At 38.5% G+C, this 20,739-nt stretch overlaps 1 protein-coding gene across 1 annotated transcript in view; it reads left to right on the top strand.

The window, feature by feature from the left end:
* LOC125661666 (multiple epidermal growth factor-like domains protein 11) overlaps positions 1-20,739 on the top strand; it is a 77,884-nt gene that overhangs the window by 11,316 nt on the left and 45,829 nt on the right. Inside the window, exon 2 of the mRNA XM_056146138.1 lies at positions 2,868-3,098. Within this exon, the coding sequence (XP_056002113.1) occupies positions 2,868-3,098 (231 nt within the window). The remainder of the gene's footprint in view (positions 1-2,867; positions 3,099-20,739) is intronic.

The raw sequence follows: 20,739 nt of genomic DNA on the forward strand, positions 1-20,739 counted from the left end.
AGTATGGTTTTGACTTCAGTTACAAAAATATACGTGAATAAATAAATACTGAGCAGATGTCAGGTCTTTTTGTCACACAAGAAGCATTGACTTGGGTTGAAACGTGGATATTGGGTCGTTCTATTGCATCAGGCATATACATAGGTACATGAAGAATATATAGTAATGGAAAAAAATATACAAATAGTTTCTTGTCCTACATTTTTCCAATATTTTTTTAAAGTAGTCCTAAGTTTTATTAACCGTAAAAAGAGGATTTACATGTGGAATAACATTGCTTATTTTGAGACGTTAACAGCGGTTTATGTGAGTGTAAGGAACGATAACTCTGGGTAGAGATTGGTAATTAACTTGACCTATATTTTGCTCTCACGATTGACCCACTGTAGACCATACGTTAAACAAATAGTATCATTGTTAAAAAATGTTGACCCCCCTTCTAGGTTATTTTTTCTGATTGTTCCCGTTTCTCTCTGAGACAAGTACTATGGAAAGAAACAAGGGTCAAAGTCGTTCCACATGCGTATTCAAATGATTTCTTGGGTAATTACTTATATTCGTTTAGGGTTGCACAATTTTTAAGCGAATGTGGTAAATCATTTAAAAAATAACAATTATCTTTTGGAGGTATTCTGTATATGATTCTTGGAAGGTAAAGAGAATCACTACTAATTGGTCCTGTAGATCTTTTCTTGACGATATGTAGGATTTGAAAACTGAGGTACAAATCTGCAAAGCACTGTACAGCGCTTAGGATTTTCACGCCTATTCATCTAAGCAGTATGGTACAGCAAAAAGCATCATCAACGATCTCAGCATTATCCTGTACTTCTTTTGTACTATGTTTTCTTTTATTGATGGCGCTACGGGGGTGAATGTGTTATTACGTTAAATCACTACGTTATCAATGCTTATTAGAATGTATGCATGGCGGGTTGTAGTGCTAAAAGGTCGGATTTACAAGGTAAAATAACTGAAAGAGACACTGCATAAACGTTTCACACTTTTTTGCGATTGTGGTAAAAGTGGCGGAGGAAAGTAATGCACGTGACATGTAGTAAATGCATTGGATGATCCAGAAGGGTGGGGGTTCAAGCCTTCCCCTACGTTATAAAAAATGCTAAGAAAGGTGAAAATAACACATTTTGAGGGTGGATCAACCCTTGAAATCTAAATGGTAGAATATCTCCTTTTCAATAATTCCTGAACATAATAACATAATGGAAGGATGAGCGCTGTCGTACAGGCTTGTTAAAGAAAAGTTAGTAATATTGAATTAGTTTAAAAAAGTCAACCAGGCGAGTCTTTCATATTTACTTCTGAATGACAACTGTTATACCAACATCGTCTTTTCGTTACGCCGATAGTTACAATGACAATACGGATCGTAAACACATCGACCTTACTACATCTATTTTGTGCAAGTTAAAACCTGTTAAGAATTTTTTTTTTAAACCTGCAGAATCTTCAATTCGAACATTAACCAACTATCTGCGTCTACCTACAAAGAAATACAACTACAATTTTGTATAATTATTTTTGCCTTTAAATTCCAAATTCTCCCTCGTAACCTCGATTACTGTGTCCTAAAATGAATTATTGCTAAAACAGGATGTTTTAATGGTAAACATATCAAATGCTACTTGTTGATAGCTATTATACTGAACTATGCAACGTGAAAATAACGAAGAATGATCAATCTCATAACTCATATAAGCAATAAAAAATAAATAATTTGGCAAAAACGGACCCCTGGAAACACCAGAGGAGGGATCAGGTGGCTATGCGGAGTAAGCATGCCCTGTTGACCGGTCACATCCCCTGTGACCCCTATATCCTGATCAGGTGAACGGAGTTATCCGCAGTCAAAATCAGTGTGCCAAGAACGGCTTAACAATCGGTATAAAACACGTCAGACAGCATTTGACCCAATACGAGGTTGATTTGACGAACTAGATCGTTATAACGACCATAGAATTTGCGAAATCCTGACTTCAATCGAGACTGTTGAAACCCCTCTACCATCAACTTGTTTGTCAGTAGCCTACCTCGATTTAAAAACTGACTATATCCAGAACAAGCTCTTGCATATCGAATCAGTTGAGATATATAAACACCATATGCAAGTGATAATGGAATATTGCTACATAAATATGGGAAGTTGACGGTAGAGAAGCTGAAATGATCCCGTTTGTCATACAGTTGAGTTGTCAGTTTGCCGGTAATGTCTACTTTCAATAAAATATCTAAGTATGAAGTAGAAGTGGACGACTCTGTGCTGTCCTTTCTTTGGAGCCCATTTCGGTAGGAAAACATTTTCTGTGTGCCTTTCACATTTAGGGTCTACTACTGTAATAAATAAGGGTATACAAATCGCACTGATATATCATCCTCACGACCTGCACTTCTTGTGAACGTCAGTGATTTCATTTTGAGTACTGATGCGCAAATACAGCATATAAGCATTTATATGTAGGTGTCTTAGTTAAAGTGTTTGTATTTTTTACAAGAAATTCAATATCTTTATAACAATTTTACTTCAACAGAACTATTATTACTATCATTTAATTGATGATAAAATGTTTTTATCCTTTAAAAGATATGAATGAATGTCATCTTCTATCAAAATTAAGAATACAAAAAGAATCAACATCAATTGCAAGGTGCCGGGGGCGAACAATTTTGATTCTCTGTCAACATAATTCATTGTATCCGATAAGTTTGTAATATATTTCAAAAATACAGAAAATGAAAATCAGTTCAATGTTAAGAGTGAATTTATCATAAGCGTGTTCTCTATAAATGTACGTTACTGTAGCATAGCCATGAGGAGATGGTGTAGATGCAGATTTGTTTTATTTTTACAGAGAACATTGCCCTCGAAAAACCTGCATGGCAACTTCATCAATATATACCAGGTGACGGCAGATTTCATGCAAGTAATGCTGTAGATGGACTCAAAACTGACTTTGGCCCCGGAGGACAGTGTGTCCTATCGGAAAGTCATAAACAGACAGCCATATGGAGAGTGGACCTAGAGGGCATTCGCAGTATTCGTCACATTACCATTTATTACAGGACAGACAATGCTGCATGGGGTAAACTACTTAGCAATCCGCTTTTAGGTTTTAGCTAATTTTTGGCGTAATTACATGTATTAATGTAACATACATGTATTAAAATGATTAATACTTGAAGGTATTTTACACTGTTCCAACATTAAAATTATTGGATAAGTACATGACGCAATGATATAATTTTCTTTTCTGAATTTAGATTAAGCATTGAAAAATAAAGAACATGTATTTATTGACATCCATCATCTTTGCTAAAGTGTTAACCTGTCCATATCCATACCATTGAATTCAAATGTTTAATCAAGGTTTTAAAGCTTACATGTAAGAATAAAAGCACCGACTAGTTTTATCTCTTTTTGACTTGGTTGCACTATAATTGGATGTAGGATTATATGAGCTGTCTGTTCACTGCTCAGATGTTGACATTGTCTATCTATAAAAAAAGCGTTTGATTATCTATTCTAGCCCCACTCTAGCCGTATTGGTCATGCTTTAAATAAACTTAAATCTTCACAACCTGGGGATGTTTGCAAATTAACATAACTATTCAGGACCCTCTTATAATTGTTAATACGATTTTAAAAGATTAAGACTACTTTTAAATATGTTCATAGCTATCTCAATCTAAAAGTGAAAATGATGATTCTTTTTTATCCCTACCTCTGGGGGCTATGGTTTCAATAAACGTGGATCCATAACTATTTCAGGAAACTTTTATGTTTTCTCGACCTGTAATTGTTTTTCATATTTTAAATAACCTTACTTGCAGCTTATATGAGCTAAAATATGATATCTAAAGTTTTCAATGCTATCAAACAAAAATAAAACAATTAGTTCACTCGAACAAATTACCTTACCTTACATCGATGTTTGTAAATAGGCCTAAAGTGACAAACATAACTGTAGATAACAAACAGTGCTCAATCTTATATATAGTGGAAAGAATGCGAAATTGAGAATATGTCACCTGGAAACTGTGAGATCACTGTCTATAGGGAGGGATGATCCCCTTTTAACTGGTGGCACTCACTATGAATCCTACATCCTTACCAGGTAAAACTGAGCAATGCGTACTTGAAATTAGTATGTAAAGAGTATCTAACAACTGTTGTTAAACGCGTTAAACAGGATATAGGACTCACAGCGGATGTGACCGGTCAACAGGGGATGCTTACTCCTCCTAGGTACCCGATCCCACCTCTGGTGTGTCCAGGGTCCGTGTTTCCCCAACTATCTATTTTGTATTGCTTGTAGGAGTTATGAGATTGATCACTGTTCGTTATCTTCACCTTGCATTCAAACTATTACCAGGTTGTATTTGAACATATGATCATTCTAACAACCATGATATTTGCGGAAGTTACTTAAACTGAGACTATTTAATCCGTTGTGGTGTTACCTTATTTACCAATAGTATGGTAACCATACACAAAACATGCTCTCAAGTGTCGAATCAATGAGACATCTATTCAATATGTAGATGATGATGGCAATTTGAAATCATATTAGATGAAGATAATGCATGTACCTTACTTGAGAACCATTTGTACATTTAAATATGCCAACTTTCGAAATATTGCAAATAGGATTAAATAATATTCATCAGATGTGATCAACAACAAATACCCATTATTGATAAGTCTATCAAATTTAATATGCATCGGAAGTGATCTACATACCTATCCCATACACTTCATATATGTTTAAACACGAAAGAAATTAAGTCATGGTTTCATTTAGAGTTCCCTGTAAAATAATCATTTCATGAATATAAACATGTTAATTTTATTTAAACAGTAGCACCCGAAAATGTGCTTATATATGTGATGTTCTAAACTTTATCGTTGGATAATAATAAAATCCAACAACAAACCACGGGGTATTCCTTTTATCATATATTTCATCCTAGCGGACTTCCAAAGTATTCTGTTTTGTATACCTCAACCCGAACTACATTCGAAACGTTAACATTACGCACCTACAAACAGTTCGTTGTGAAATATAACAAAAAATGAATATTGACTTTAACAGATTACAATTCATAAAATATCATTTGTAAATGAAAAATTTACATATTAGAACGTTTGATTTTGAAATTATGTGATTTTATATGCATATATAGCAATTTATTCAAAAACTTCTATATGAGAAGAAAAAAAAATATCTTGTTATGACCTTCAACTCCACATTTAGATATATCGACGATTAATTAGTTATTAACTATAATAATTTTCATTCATATGTTGATTCATTATATCTCAGTGAACTCGAATTAAGACACCACAGGGCCGTCAACTTCTGCTTCATACTTAGTTATTTTATTGAAAGTAGACATTAACGGCATACTAACAACACAACTGTATGACAAACGGGATGATTTCAACTTCTCCTTCGTCAGCTTTCCATATTTGTGTAGCAATATCCCACTATCACCTGCATATCTTAACTGATTCGATCTTTAAGAGCTTGTTCTGCGTGTGGTCAGTTTTTAAATCGAAGCAGGCCACTGACAAATAAGTTGATGACACAGGGGTTCCAACAGTCTCGTTTAAAATCAAAATTTCGCAAATTATATTGTCGTTATAACGATTGAGTTTGCCAATACAACATATAATTGGATCAAATGCTGTCTAATGTGTTTCATATCGATTGATAGGCCGTTCCCGATACAATGATTTACTCCCTCTAGGCACCTGATCCCACCGTTGGTGTGTCCAGGGATCCGCATTTGCCCAACTCCTTATTTTGTATCTAAGTACTTCGTTACGAGCTTGAAAATACGGATGTATATTTAATTGCTGTTATTAAATTTAGAAATTCATTTCAAAATTAAGGATTATCTCCGTCATGCATAGCTCTTATCCTTGGACGAATTTGACTCCACTTTTTTGGCACGCTATTTTTGGCTATATTTAGCTCTAAAACGTCATAGTTATTTCGGATTTCAAAGATTTCGGTTGAGCATCACTGAAGAGACATTATTTGTCGAAATGCGCATCTGGTGCATCAAAATTGGAACCGTATAAGTTTTACATTATGACCCCTGGGGTCAAGGCCTCTGCTGGTGGACTGTTAGTCCCCGAGGGTCTCTACAGCCCAGTAGCTAAGTACTTCGTTACTAGCTTGAAAATACGGATGTATATTTAATTGCTGTTATTAAATTTAGTAATTCATTTCAAAATTAAGGATTATCTCCCTCATGCATAGCTCTTATCCTTGGACGAATTTGACTGCACTTTTTTGGCACGCTATTTTTGCTATATTTAGCTCTAAAACGTCATAGTTATTTCGGATTTCAAAGATTTCGGTTGAGCATCCCTGAAGAGACATTATTTGTCGAAATGCGCATCTGGTGCATCAAAATTGGTACCGTATAAGTTTTACATTGTAGGAGTTATAAGATTGATCACTCTTCGTTATCTTCGCTTTTCATTTATGAACATGTCAGAGATCCGAATCTGTGCCATATGAAGATAACGAACAGTGATCAATCTCATAACTGATGAAATTTTATTTATTCCATCCCATATATTCATAATTGTCATGCAAATGAAAGATGAAGATAACGAACAGTGATCAATCTCATAACTCCTATGAGCAATACAGATAGATAGCTGGGCAACTAAGTTTTGCAGCAAACAGTTCTGGGAAGTTTGCGACATACCATTCTGGTAAAGAATTGTAACATGCAAATTGATATATATCTTGTTCAAGCCAATTTGCGGCAAAGAGTTTTAATACATTTTCTGCAAACAGTTCTGGCAAATGTTCGCAGCAAACAGTTATAGCAATCTCATGTATGATCGAAGCTCTTTTTAAAATAAATTTGGACATGTGCATTTTGACGAAGGGTTTTCCACCATGTATATTCAGAGAAGCTTTATGTTTCCTGTGACATGGAGGGTCGAGAAACGTTCAAAAGTTCCTCACCTCTATATTTGTGATGAAATAGTTTTGTGTGCGGTTGAATGTGGTGTATACCGGATTCATTTAGTCCATGGGGTTGGAAAGTTGATATCTACTAGATAAAGGGGTAAATGTGTGATAACAGGTAGATAAAAATGTGAAAGATAGACTAGCTGTTTTCGTGTATTTATGTTTATAAAGTACGCATCATTATGCAATCCCATCAACTTCAATAGTTCAGCGAGGTCATTTACTATTTTACATAATACATAGAAGCTCTATTCAGTCCCTTTTCTGATAAAATATAGAAAAATAAATTGGATTATCTGTTGTTTTATAAAACAGCATGCATTTGGTGCCCGATCACCATATAACACCCCTCTTTACCCCTGAGGTCAAGATAGGCCTATTTACCAACACATTTAGAACCATGGTCAGTTTGATGTCGGATGATAATGGTGCATAATTAATCATCTTGACCGATGTTTTCTAAACTCCATGCTTTTTTTTTTATAATTGCAACCCTTTCTTGGACTCGCGTTTCGTTCTTACAAACGCCCATCACTAATTCATCTCTGATGTTCCATTGATGTCATCTATATTATTTGTTGTAACCGACGCTTGATTTGACTTAAGCGCCTCGTAAACGTATGGCCTAGGCGAGGTGCTTTCGAAATGATATATTTTATAAAATTATCTAAATATTAAAGGTGGGGTATATGATCAGAATATAGGGCTCACGGCGGGTGTTACCCGTCGACAGAGGATGCTTACTCCTCCTGGGCACCTGACCCAGCGGTCCGTGTTTATCCAATTATCTTTTTTGTATTGCTTATAGGAGTTATGCAATTAATCACTGTTCGTTATCTTTACCGTTCATGAGGATAAATACAGGATCCAGCTATTCATATAACGCGGGGGAATATAGCGCCTGTCGATGTAAACCGTACATTGTGACGTCACATTTAGCCTCGACGTTTTTCTCTCTTTCAATTCAAACAATTACAATAATCAACAATATATTGTATTTGTAATTTAAATGAAAGTTAAAATTAAACAACATTAATAAACAAATTGAAAGGGGTAAAAAAGTAAACCTAAATATATCGCATATTAATTAAAGAATCCGCCTGATAGATGAAACCAAAAAACTAGCTGTAATAACAGTCCATGACTCGTTGCAGTGAATAACATACACAAGCAACGTTTACCAATTTATTCATATAACAGCAATGACACATTCGGGATATACTGAAATGGACAATATCGGCCGCATGTGAATTTTTTTGGGGGTAACTGGGGAGTCGCCCAGTGAGCCAGTTTAACTTCACTTGTAAGGGGTACACTGTGGGGCTCGAGTAAAACATTCAGTGCCCAGACCTGAACGGACGCCAGCGTTCTAAGGAGGTAAGCGAGACCCACCCTTCTCATCCTGTCTCCTGCAGTGCTACCTGTTATGTACATTATCATGATGGACATAAGCCCCAAACATGCATCAGACTGTAGCATCCCCTCACTGAAGTGAGGTGGATGTGGGCCCAACCGTCCCCGGTGGTGGGCCAAATATTAGTTTACTTGTTTTAACTTGTACGACTTTTAGTACTGTAAATTGCCCCCTGCTTTAGAAGCAGGTGGGGGAAACAATCAGGTTTTGGAGCAGAAACAGTCATCACATACCATTACCGACTCCCCAGTCCCCCCCCCCCCCCCCTTAAACATGCGACAGTCTAATTAATTAGACTCAAATACACTGTATCAACAATTTAAAAATTCCCCCTTCACATTTAAAAAGTTGTTATTAAGGCACTTCATCCCGAATGGCAATGCGGTCACACTTGGTGTGGTCCAGGCTTTACCATTTACTTTATCCAGGTAACCTGTTGGGAGTCTTCGTCTGTTGCGAAACCTATGAAAGAGAAGGAAACAGCAGAACCAAAAGGAAAGAACATGTATATACAAATTAAAATTGGGGGAGGGTGGGTGGGTGCTTCGGTTGTAAAAAGTGTAATGAATGGGTTCGATCACAGGGAGTACCGAGTGTGACGTAGTGCATACAAATTAACTTGTACCATCTAGCCGCTAAAGTCACGGAGACCCGACCTACAGGGTGTATCAAAATTAATACGGACTATTTGATATAAACTCAAATAATCTCGATTATTATTTAAAGAAACTTATAAACTCTTTCATTAATTTTACTGTTTATCTATTTGATGATTGGCTAAAAACTGTAACAGTAATAATCATGTCATTTATTTTCAACAAACTGAGGGTTTGAATTACAAAATGCATGTCTGTCTTGCATTTTTGACATGTAAAACTAAAACACGAATAACTGCAGAAGCGAATAACAAACAAAACGAAATGTAAAGTACATATCACCCTCTACCCAATGAAAAATAATAATAATATAAAACTAATGTAATATATCCAACTGACTAACGACTTTAAAGGGGTGAGATCAAACGTTCAATGTCTTGACAAAAAGCTAAATTCTCAGTTTTCACCAAGATCCCCCATCCCCCTAAATGAAATACACGAATGTTGAGATTTATCGATTAACAAGTATACTTAACACTCTGTATACTTTCGCTGTTTATTTACAAATGAACGTGTACATTAACAAAATAAAATGTTTATTCCCATCATGTCGGGAAAATATGTATTGTTTAGCCCTGTATTGATTCGGGTTAGAATAGGTCCTCAGTACCCTTTGCTTTTCGTAATAGGCGATTAAATGGAGGCGGTTTTTTGGCAGAGACCTCAACAACCGAGATCCCATGTCATAGTCGGTGTGACCCAATACAGATTCATCCCTGCTCAAAAGCCATGAGCGTTGAGCATAGGCCTAAATCTTACAGCCCTTCACCGGCAATGATCACGTCTCCATATGAGTGAAACGTTTTCGAACTTGACGTTAAACAATATCAATTCAATCAATTATTGTATAATTCATTTCAAAATTAAGGATTATCTCCCACATGCATAGCTCTTATCCTTAAACGAATTTTACTCCACTTTTTTGGCACATTGTTTTGCCTATAATAGCTCTAAAACGTCATTGTTATTTCGGATTTCAAACATTTCGGTTGAGCATCACTGAAGAGACATAATTTGCCAAATGCGCATCTGGTGCATCAAAATTGATACCGAATAAGTTTACATATTGTTTAAGGTAGCTATTGATAGCTAGCCCCCAAAAAACCGCTCATTGAATTTTTTTCAATTTTATTTATTTTAACATTTTGACTCTATCCTACAACATATCAAAAAATCAACAAAAGTAATCAGGTTAATTTTCGATGAAAGCGAGATTGAAATCCCCTCTTTTACAGCCCCAAAAGGTAAAAAATGCCAAAATTGAGCAAATTAACACAGAAACCAATAAAAAATTTATTGACACCAGAAATATTGTTTGTCATATATAGTTGTGTAAATTAAACACAAACAGATAAAAAATCAACATTTATTAGAAATTCAAAATGCATCTAAGGAAAACAGTTGGATGATTCGACTTGGCAATTGGCCAAATTTACCCTAAATATGACGTTTCTCAAATATTATCAGGCATAGATTTTCTGACAACAACAAAATTCTGCTCATAAAATTTCTGATTTATTTCATTTTTACAATAAGTCAAGTAGTATCTAAAATATTGAATAGAAAAAAATATATCAAATGAGGTTTAATCTGAAACTATGTCAGATTTTGTAACCCTACCCCCTCCCTTCTAAAAATGAATTTTAAGAGATACAGTCAGCAGAGATAAACTATTGACCTTAAATGATTAAGCATTCCCAAATTACCACATTGAGCATTCAAACTCGCAATACTATAAGTTTCTATGAGCCATTTAAAAATGATATATAGCGTGTGCTATTGCAGTTGACCTTATTGCACTCACAATGATTGCCTAAATATTTAGTTATTTTTCATACAATTTCTTGTAATAACTGAACCAAATCTATTACCTATACATATTTTTTGATAGAAATTTATATCACTATACAGTATAATACACCAAATATGTTTAAATAACCATTTCATATTTCAATAAGTAATTAATATCAATGGAAAGAGACCCATGGACTGCCCATGGATCACTACATGCAAGTCCATCTGAGTCATCTTGCCCTCACAGATAGGTGTGTCTTTCATAAGTTTAAAATTTCTTGTAGTTTCACAACGAACCAAAAACTCACTATTGGATAATTGAGAATGCATGTACATGTATATTGCATTAACTAACTGTAGTTTTCCCCAGGTGAAGGTCTATGTTCACAGTATGTATAAGGGGGGTGGGGGTGGGGTGGGGGTGGTGGTGGTGGTGAATTAGTTCCATTATGAAACATTTCTAAAAATTTGATATACATTAATGTATCAATGATGTATGTTTCAACTAAATTTTGAATTACAAGGAAAATTCAAACACATTGATTGAAGTTATAAAATTGATATTCTATCATGTGCACATTTTTTACTAATATATCTAAGAAAGAATAATCAACATTGAAATTTCCTTTACATCTATGCAATATTATTGTCTTTCAAAAGGCATGCACATGTAATACACGAGTACATGTACTTCTTTTCCCTTAAATTCACAATTTAGTTTAAAGTATTTTGTACAACATCCACTGCTCTGAGCTCATATAAGTGAATTAATGTTTTTCATCCAAGTCCCAAATTTTGCAGTAGTTCTTTAATCTTTGAACTTGATCAAACATTTTTAAGTTTGTGGAGTTGTGGGAGTCCCGGGGATTTGTCATCATCACTGTAAATGGAGTACCTGTTCAAAATATAGATACATATATTTAGATATAGCAAAAAAGATGAATATCTGATATACTCAGAATTGTCTTTACAAATGTTTATCAAAAGAAAATATAGTACCTCTCTTGCTGTTATACTTGTTGACTCGAAATCCACTTCAACTTGCACTGGTCCTATCTAACCTCCCTTGGTCTTCAGGCTGATGCCTAGATAAAAGATCATCATAATTGATATCTACACAGTTAGGTCTATATTGTACCATTGAGTAATTAGACTGCGTGAGACAATGTGAATTTTAAAATTGTGTCTCAACACATATTCATTGAAAATTTAAATACTGATGTTTCAAAATTATAAATTGAGATGACATGTATAGTTTTCATAAACTGCCATAGACTTATCATATCTGTTTTATTTACAAAATGTGGGTCAAGAGAAGGGCATACGTGTAGTATACATATCTTACTTATACATACAGTGCATACAATTGCCTATGAGAGGGCATATGCAGACTTGTGATTAATTTACATTATTCTTAAAAAGGTTTTGCCAACCTACATGTTTGTGTGAAACATGAAACCTCAGGTTTGATATATTTCTTAGGTCACTGAAATTTCAAAGTAATAGTATATGTATACTATAGTTTAGGGAATTATAATTCAACACATGCCCCCCCCCCCCCCCCCCCCCCCCCACACACACACACTTGCTATCCGGTTCCCTCATACCCCTAGATAGTAGGTCTATACAGATATTTGTTTTTCATTACTTTTATACATGTAGTTCAAGGTATGTTATTTTCGTAACGGTTATTTCAATACCGATATTTTCTTAATAAAAGAGTTGTGAGAGCCCATGTTTACAAATGTGCCTTATGTGGTATATATTTACATGACATCCGTTCGTTTACAATCACATGCACAGGTGGGAGTTACAGTGTATATTTTAAGCACACATGGAATACATATATACATACAAAATAATACATCTACTGTATGTCGTGTGTTTAAACTTACAGATGTTATTATAAATCGCGTTGTGAAATAGCAGAGGAAATGTGAGTTGAACTTTTGAATGCAAATTTATAGCATTTTTTTTTACACTCACCAAACGAAACTATGATTTCGTTGTCCAAGTTGAATGCATCCACCAACTTCCTCTTCTTGCAATAAACTTTGTTTAGCCTCTCAATGACTGTATAAACAGTATTTAATCTCGCAGCATGCTATATTCGGACATTACGATGTATCAACCAACAACTTTGTTTACGTAGCACATCTATGTACATGGATTGGTGGTTGGTTTAACATTTCGATTAGCAAAAAGTTTCACACAGATGAAAAATTTGATCTACCATTAATTATTACAGATATTGACGTATACTTATGTGGTATGTGCATATTTTCTCTAGGCGAGTCAGTCACAGCAACAAAACACTTTCGGAACCCCTTTTTGTTTTTCGACTATTCTATGACGGAGTAAGGAATTCCGGAAAATGATTTCACGTGAAAATACACAATTTTTACTGATCACGTGGTTGCTATCCGTCGCTACCTTAATATAAAGCAATGTCCAATTTATCATTAATCTATTCATTTTGAATTTTCTACTTTACATGATTTCGGGGTTTATAATTCAGTTTATTTGAAGGATGAAGCTAATTTTGACCTGTTTTATACGATATAACCTAGCTTTTAAGATCCGTGAATATTCTGCATCAAGATGCATATGTAGGTTACATTGTTTTTACCATTGGGCTAGGTTTATGAGCTTCGTTCGTTGAAAGCAAAATGATAAAACTACACTCAACAAAGTCTTAATTCATAGAGAAGTAAACAAATACCGATAAATACAAATCACGTGCGCCGCGCGAAGATTTGCTTCGCAACACAACAGCGAAGCGAAGGCCGCGATCTTGGTTCTTCGCATAACCGGAGTTTGTACTACATCAAATTAAAATATGCAAGGTGTAGTATGCAAGGTGAAGATAACGAACAGTGATCAATCTCATAACTCCCACAAGCAATACAAAATAGATAGTTGGGCAAACACGGACCCATGGACACACCAGAGGTGGGATCAGGTGCCTAGGAGGAGTAAGCATCCCCTGTTGACCGGTCACACCAGCCGTGAGTCCCATATCCTGATCAGGTAAACGGAGTTATCCGTAGTCAAATCAGTGTGCCAAGAACGGCTTAACAATCGGTATGAAACACGTCAGACAGCATTTGACCCAATGTATGCAACGAATAATGATGCACTTGTCCCTACATATATCATGCAGATCTAATGTTTGCTTAGAAGTACAAGATCGGATTTTTGAATCGCTTAGACATATATCACACAAAATATGTCATGCAACAGAAATTACAGTAGAATTTGCGGCTTTTTATTGCATTAAAGTTTTATTATACCTGGTACTTAAAAACACTAAATACTTAGAATATCCGCCTTACAGTTAAGATTTAGCCCTTATAAACATCGTGGTCTTTCCCTATTTCAAATCCTATTCTCGACGCAGAAAAAATGCGCGGGTTTTTTGCAAGTCGTTTAAAGAAAGTAAGTTTTAAAAATCATAGCATAGTTCCCTACCACACTTGTGTCCAAATCAACCTTCAAGTATTCATTAAATCATCACCTGAAAATTTGCATATCCAAATGATTTCGTTCGTTTAAATTCAAAACGGTTATTTTCCAATGCATAATTTTGAAGGATTAATGATGCCGGAAAGTATTATTAGAACACCACACAGGGAGTTGATTTCGTTTACCATATTACACTGCATGTGTTCTGAAAGTGATTTTGCATTAAACATGGATTTCTGTTAACTGCTTTCACACGTCCATTGTTCATAATGGTTCTCCCTACGCTGTTCACCGTCTGACTATAGTGTTTTGCCAACAGCCTGCAGGGTTTTCATGTTTTTACGTCGCCATCTAATTGTCTATATTATAAACTGTGACTTTGTGTAATCATGAATTTTCGAAACGGAGTGTGTATGCATACTGGTTATAACTAGATGGTATCCCTCAAAAGCAGGTGACCCACGAGTTACTTGCCCCTGATCATAGATAGAAAGATAAGTCGTACGTCGAATAATTTCGTAAAGAAATGTGTTTAGGATAAAGAAGGCAAAGAAAATTGTTGGGATTTTTTTTACTAATTAAGATTACTAATTAAACCCTAATTAGCTGAACTATTAAAAATGTAAGAAATAAATAAAGCAATGAACGCAATATGGAGAGAAATACGATTTGATAGAAAGTATACAGAGTATTATTTAATTAACATAATTAATCAAATCCTAATTCTCTCAGATGTTAAAAACAGTAAGAAATTTGATATAAAAAACTGTAAGGGGCGAGATCAACAGATTGATTTCGGATAAAAATCTAAATTCAAATAGTTAGGGGGAGGAGGGGGGGGTGTTAAAACTTCTGTAAGTTCCTCTCATCCGACATCGATTACACATTAGTCGAAAAGGAGAAAGACAAGTGACTGTTAAAACTACATGACGATATTACATTTTAATGAACATTTGATAGTTTTAATCTACACTTTCATTTGTGAATAAACAGAAGACAGGGTATACAGAGTTATTTATACTCGTTTGTTCTTACTTGTTAATCGATTATAGTTTAAACACTCATCATATCTAGTTTAGGGGGTCGTTGTGGGGGCGGATAGGGGGGGGGGCGTAAAAACTATGTGAATTTAGTTTTTTTGTCAGACATTGAACTTTCGATCTCGCCCCTAGGAAGTAGATAAAACAGCGAATGCAACATGGAAAAAAATAATATTTAATAAGAAGTCTTATTAAAAGCAAAACTGATGATATCTAGCGGTGGTCAAAGTAACATATCTTTAGAAATTATTTTTGAAAGTACAGAAGGGTATTTTTGATCAAAAGTTAATCATAGAAATTATTTTAATTACCCCCCCCCCCTCATTCAGTACCCAAAATCAACTCAAAACTTTCATTCAACATTATAACTCACTAAAAAGACCATTCCTCAAAAACTGCTTTTGGATATCGAGTTAATTATTAAGACCAAACTAACTCAAGATCCAGGGCGATATAAACACCTACTTTTGAGGGATACCAGATAAGCTTTACCACCCAAAGAGCCCTATGCTAGACCTGCCTTTCAGGGATACCGAGTTAATTATCAAGGCTCAACTAGCCCGGGTAACCGGGCCCTAAAGTCACCTACTTTTGAGGGATACCAGATAGGCTTTACCACCCAGCGAGCCCTATGCTAGGCCTGCCTTTCAGGGATACCAAGTTAATTATCAAGGCTCAACTTGCCCGGGTAACCGGGAAATCTAAACACCTACTTTTGAGGGATACCAGATAAGCTTTACCACCCAGCGAGACCTATGCTAGACCTGCCTTTCAGGGATACCAAGTTAATTATCAAGGCTCAACTAGCCCGGGTTCCTGAGCCCTAAAATCACCTACTTTTGAGGGATACCAGATAAGCTTTACCACCCAGTGAGCCCTATGCTAGACCTGCCTTTCAGGGATACCGAGTTAATTATCAAGGCTCAACTAGCCCGGGTTCCCGGGCCCTAAAGTCACCTACTTTTGAGGGATACCAGATAAGCTTTACCACCCAGTGAGCCCTATGCTAGACCTGCCTTTCAGGGATACCGAGTTAATTATCAAGGCTCAACTAGCCCGGGTTCCCGGGCGATCTAAACACCTACTTTTGAGGGATACCAGATAAGCTTTACCACCCAGCGAGACCTATCCCAGACCTGCCTTTCAGGGATACTAAGTTCATTAATAGGGCTCAACTAGCCCAGGTTCCCGGGCGATCTAAACACCTACTTTTGAGGGATACCAGATAAGCTTGACCACCCTGCGAGCCCTATGCTAGACCTGCCTTTCAAGGATACCAAGTTAATTATCAAGGCTCAACTAGCCCGGGTTCCTGGGCCCTAAAATCACCTACTTTTGAGGGATACCAGATAAGCTTTACCACCCAGCGAGCCCTATGCTAGATCTGCCTTTCAGGGATTCCGAGTTAATTATCAAGACTCAACTAGCCCGGGTTCCTGAGCCCTAAATTCACCTACTTTTGAGGGATACCAGATAAACTTTACCACCCAGTGAGCCCTATGCTAGACCTGCCTTTCAGGGATACCGAGTTAATTATCAAGGCTCAACTAGCCCGGATAACCAGGCCTTAAAGTCACCTACTTTTGAGGGATACCAGATAAGCTTTACCACCCAGCGAGACCTATGCTAGACCTGCCTTTCAGGGATACCACGTTAATTATCAAGGCTCAACTAGCCCGGGTAACCGGGCGATCTAAACACCTACTTTTGAGGGATACCAGATAAGCTTTACCACCCAGCGAGACCTATGCTAGACCTGCCTTTCAGGGATACCAAGTTAATTATCAAGGATCAACTAGCCCGGGTTCCTGAGCCCTAAAATCACCTACTTTTGAGGGATACCAGATAAGCTTTACCATCCAGCGAGCTCTATGCTAGACTTGCCTTTCAGGGATACCGAGTTAATTATCAAGGCTCAACTAGCCCGGGTTCCCGGGCCCTAAAGTCACCTACTTTTGAAGGATACCAGATAAGCTTTACCACCCAGCGAGCCCTATGCTAGACCTGCCTTTCAGGGATACCAAGTTTATTAATAGGGCTCAACTAGCCCGGGTTCCCGGGCGATCTAAACACCTACTTTTGAGGGATACCAGATAAGCTTTACCACCCAGCGAGCCCTATCCCAGACCTGCCTTTCAGGGATACTAAGTTCATTAATAGGGCTCAACTAGCCCGGGTTCCCGGGCGATCTAAACACCTACTTTTGAGGGATACCAGATAAGCTTGACCTCCCTGCGAGCCCTATGCTAGACCTGCCTTTCAAGGATACCAAGTTAATTATCGAGGCTCAACTAGCCCGGGTTCCTGGGCCTTAAAATCACCTACTTTTGAGGGATACCAGATAAGATTTACCACCCAGCGAGCCCTATGATAGACCTGCCTTTCAGGGATACCGAGTTAATTATCAAGGATCAACTAGCCCGGGTAACCGGTCGATCTAAACACCTAATTTTGAGGGATACCAGATAAGCTTTACCCTAATTATGGTGTTCTTAAACCTAACCCTAGTTGCCCGCCTAATTAAAATATCAAGTCCCGTGGGTAGAATAATTAAGGTGTGGGCACGGCGTGGGTATTAGATCCTGCGGAAATCGCCAAGTTTTAACGTGCCCCAAACCCCGGGACGCTAGGGGTTTTTTTTTGGACAAAGTTATGGCAAAATCCCTAAAAAGGCGAAAAATGCCCTTAAACTCTGATTTCCCATAAAGGATTAGATAAAACTAACTAGGGGTTGAATAGGGGGTCAAAATTAAGGGCTAACCCTGTGGGAAGGGATAGCCCAGCACCCCTAGAAATATGGCTCCAAGGGACCCAGGAACGAGGATGGTCTGAGGGGTATAACCAACTTACCCTATAATAATGTCTAAGTACAAAAGTACTTCATTTTTTTGGGTTAATAGTATGTTTTTCTTTATCCTTGGATTTTTAGTTGGATTTTTACCCTGGTCCGATGGACAATGGTTGAATACCTACCCTCCCAAAATTGCAGCCCGATCCCCAACTTGGGGGCTGGGGATGGACTTTGAAGTTTGTTTTTTTTTTAAGCCAAGACTGGCTCTAACATCTCATATCGGTGGCCAGTTCGAGCCTTTTTTCAACCCCCACCCCGGGTGCTAAGCGCCCCCTCAGAGATTTTCTGGGTGGGGTAATAAAGAGTGGACCCTGCCCTACGGATCTGGCAAGTTTCGCGCCTGAAATCAGCCTGGAAAGGGGATAGGATGATGTTTTACTAAGGTAGCCACTTGCCCTTAAAGTGCAGGGCTCGCTCTAAAAGGGTTTTTTCAGGGTTGTGCCCCTTTAGAAAAGGGGGTTAGACCCCTTCTTTCGACCCCAAAGGACCCCCAACATTTCAGATCGGCTCCTAAAATGATATTACAGAAGAAGTCAAAGGCGACGGGTGACACTCCAGTTACTTCCCGGAGGCCTTGGGGGTGGTCTTGGCCCCTAGCCCCTATTTTCAACCATGGGGCAATAGAGTGGGGCCAGGTCATGTTTGGGTGCTAAGGGGTCTTCGGTAGCCCCAAAGACTTGGGCTCAGTGAAGAATCAAAGTCGCCGACTCGCCCCAAAAGGGTGGGGCTAGGGTGGGGGTCAGACAGATCCTTTGCCCTTGACCCAGGCACCTGATTTTTGGGTCCCGAATTGCACAATCCTTTCTATGTTGGCCCTGTAAAGGGCAACAATATCCCTCAACGGATCTTGGAGCGTCTTTCAAAAATTGCCCATTTTCACCAGTTTGGCCATTGGGGGACTTCAGTCCTGACCCCATATCTCCGCTACCCTGTACGACGCTGTTCTTTTGGGATCTCATAGGGGAGGTTTGGGGTCCCATCTCACGTGAATGTCGATTCCCTAGCACTAAGGCTTCTAGGACTTCCGGCCCTTCAAAAAAGTAGAAAAAAGTGAAAAAATCGACTTGGGCCCCACTTGACCCCTGATTTCAAGGGGCCAAATTTCCCCCGTGGGAGTCGAGGGCTGTCCCTTAAGAGGTTCCTCGCGAAAATTGGAACCCTCCAACCCCCTCGACCTTAGGGCAACGACTCTTAGAAAAAAGGTCGAAAATGGAAACATGGGGTCCATTAGGGAGTTGTTGTCAACAAACCTTTTGAGGATAGACAATGCCTCTCTAGGATTGGGTAAAAAATAGATGGGGCTCAAACGCACTCAAAAATGACCCAAAATTCGAAGGTTACCATATGGGCCCTTCGACCCAAAGGGGCAACAGACCCCATGACGGGCGACTACCATCCCCATTAAGGGTCCTCCGGTAATTTGAGCTCTCTAGCCCCATCAGTTCCGGACCCGCGAAAAAATGATTTTGAGGTGATGACCGGGAAGGGACAAAATTCCGACTTTTCCAAAAAAAGGGGGATCACTGACCCCGGACCTGTTGGGGTCGCGTCCCCGAAGGGCTCATACTAGACCCGGAAGCCCAAACACCCCCAAAAAGTTATTCAAAAAGGAAGATCACTCGTGCGAACAATGCTTGCATGGGGCAAATTGGCCCCATGGGGTCCGAGAGGCACCCCATGGAAGGGGCCTCGAACCGATTGGGGGTCCATTGCCCCATCCGTTCCAGAGCACCAAACCTTAAAAGAAAAGGAGTACTCCACATGGGATTCCCGATGACCGGAGGGACCATGTCACCCCATGAGGATTTCGGATCGCCCCCTTCCGAGGGTCCCTCTGTCGAATTGGGGACCCTTTGCCTCACTTCTGTCAGGTAGCCATTTTGGCCCTAAACACTTAGACAATTTTCCAGGACCCAGTAGCCATTTCTGCCCTCCAAGTAGCCAAGTAGCCCTATAAAAATCACCCCTCTTTCCAGTAAGCACGGTGACCATACCTCGGGACCTAGGGACCCCATTTTCCGCACAGGAACTCCCAGAAAGGGGCTCTGTTGACCCCTAGAAGGGCAACTCCCAACAGGGGTCGAAAGTGGATTGGGGTCACCCCTTTAGAAGGGTGTGGTCAGGGTGAGTATTTAGCCCTCTAGCCCCAATACGGCCCCATGGGGCCACAAAGTGCGACCCCAACATTTCTTGCACAGAAAGGGGTCTGGTTTGGCCCCATCCAGTAGGTCTCAGTCCTGACTATAAAAATGTTGGCCCCATCCCTGATGGCCCCTGACCCCACTGGGGCTCTGGGACCCCACAGGGATCGAGATCGCCCCCTTCCAAGGACCCTTTTCCAAATTGGGGTATCCTAGCCTCATCGACCCCGGACCTACAGGTCTTGCACTAGAGGGTGATCACTCAGGAAAATCCTGCCCCAGGGGACAAACTGGACCCATGGGGCATCAAGGGGGCCCCATCCAAGGTCCTTGTCCCAATTTCAGTTCCGTAGCCCCTTCCACTC

Source organism: Ostrea edulis, chromosome 8, assembly GCF_947568905.1.
Source record: "Ostrea edulis chromosome 8, xbOstEdul1.1, whole genome shotgun sequence".
NCBI classification, from domain to species: Eukaryota; Metazoa; Mollusca; class Bivalvia; order Ostreida; family Ostreidae; genus Ostrea; species Ostrea edulis.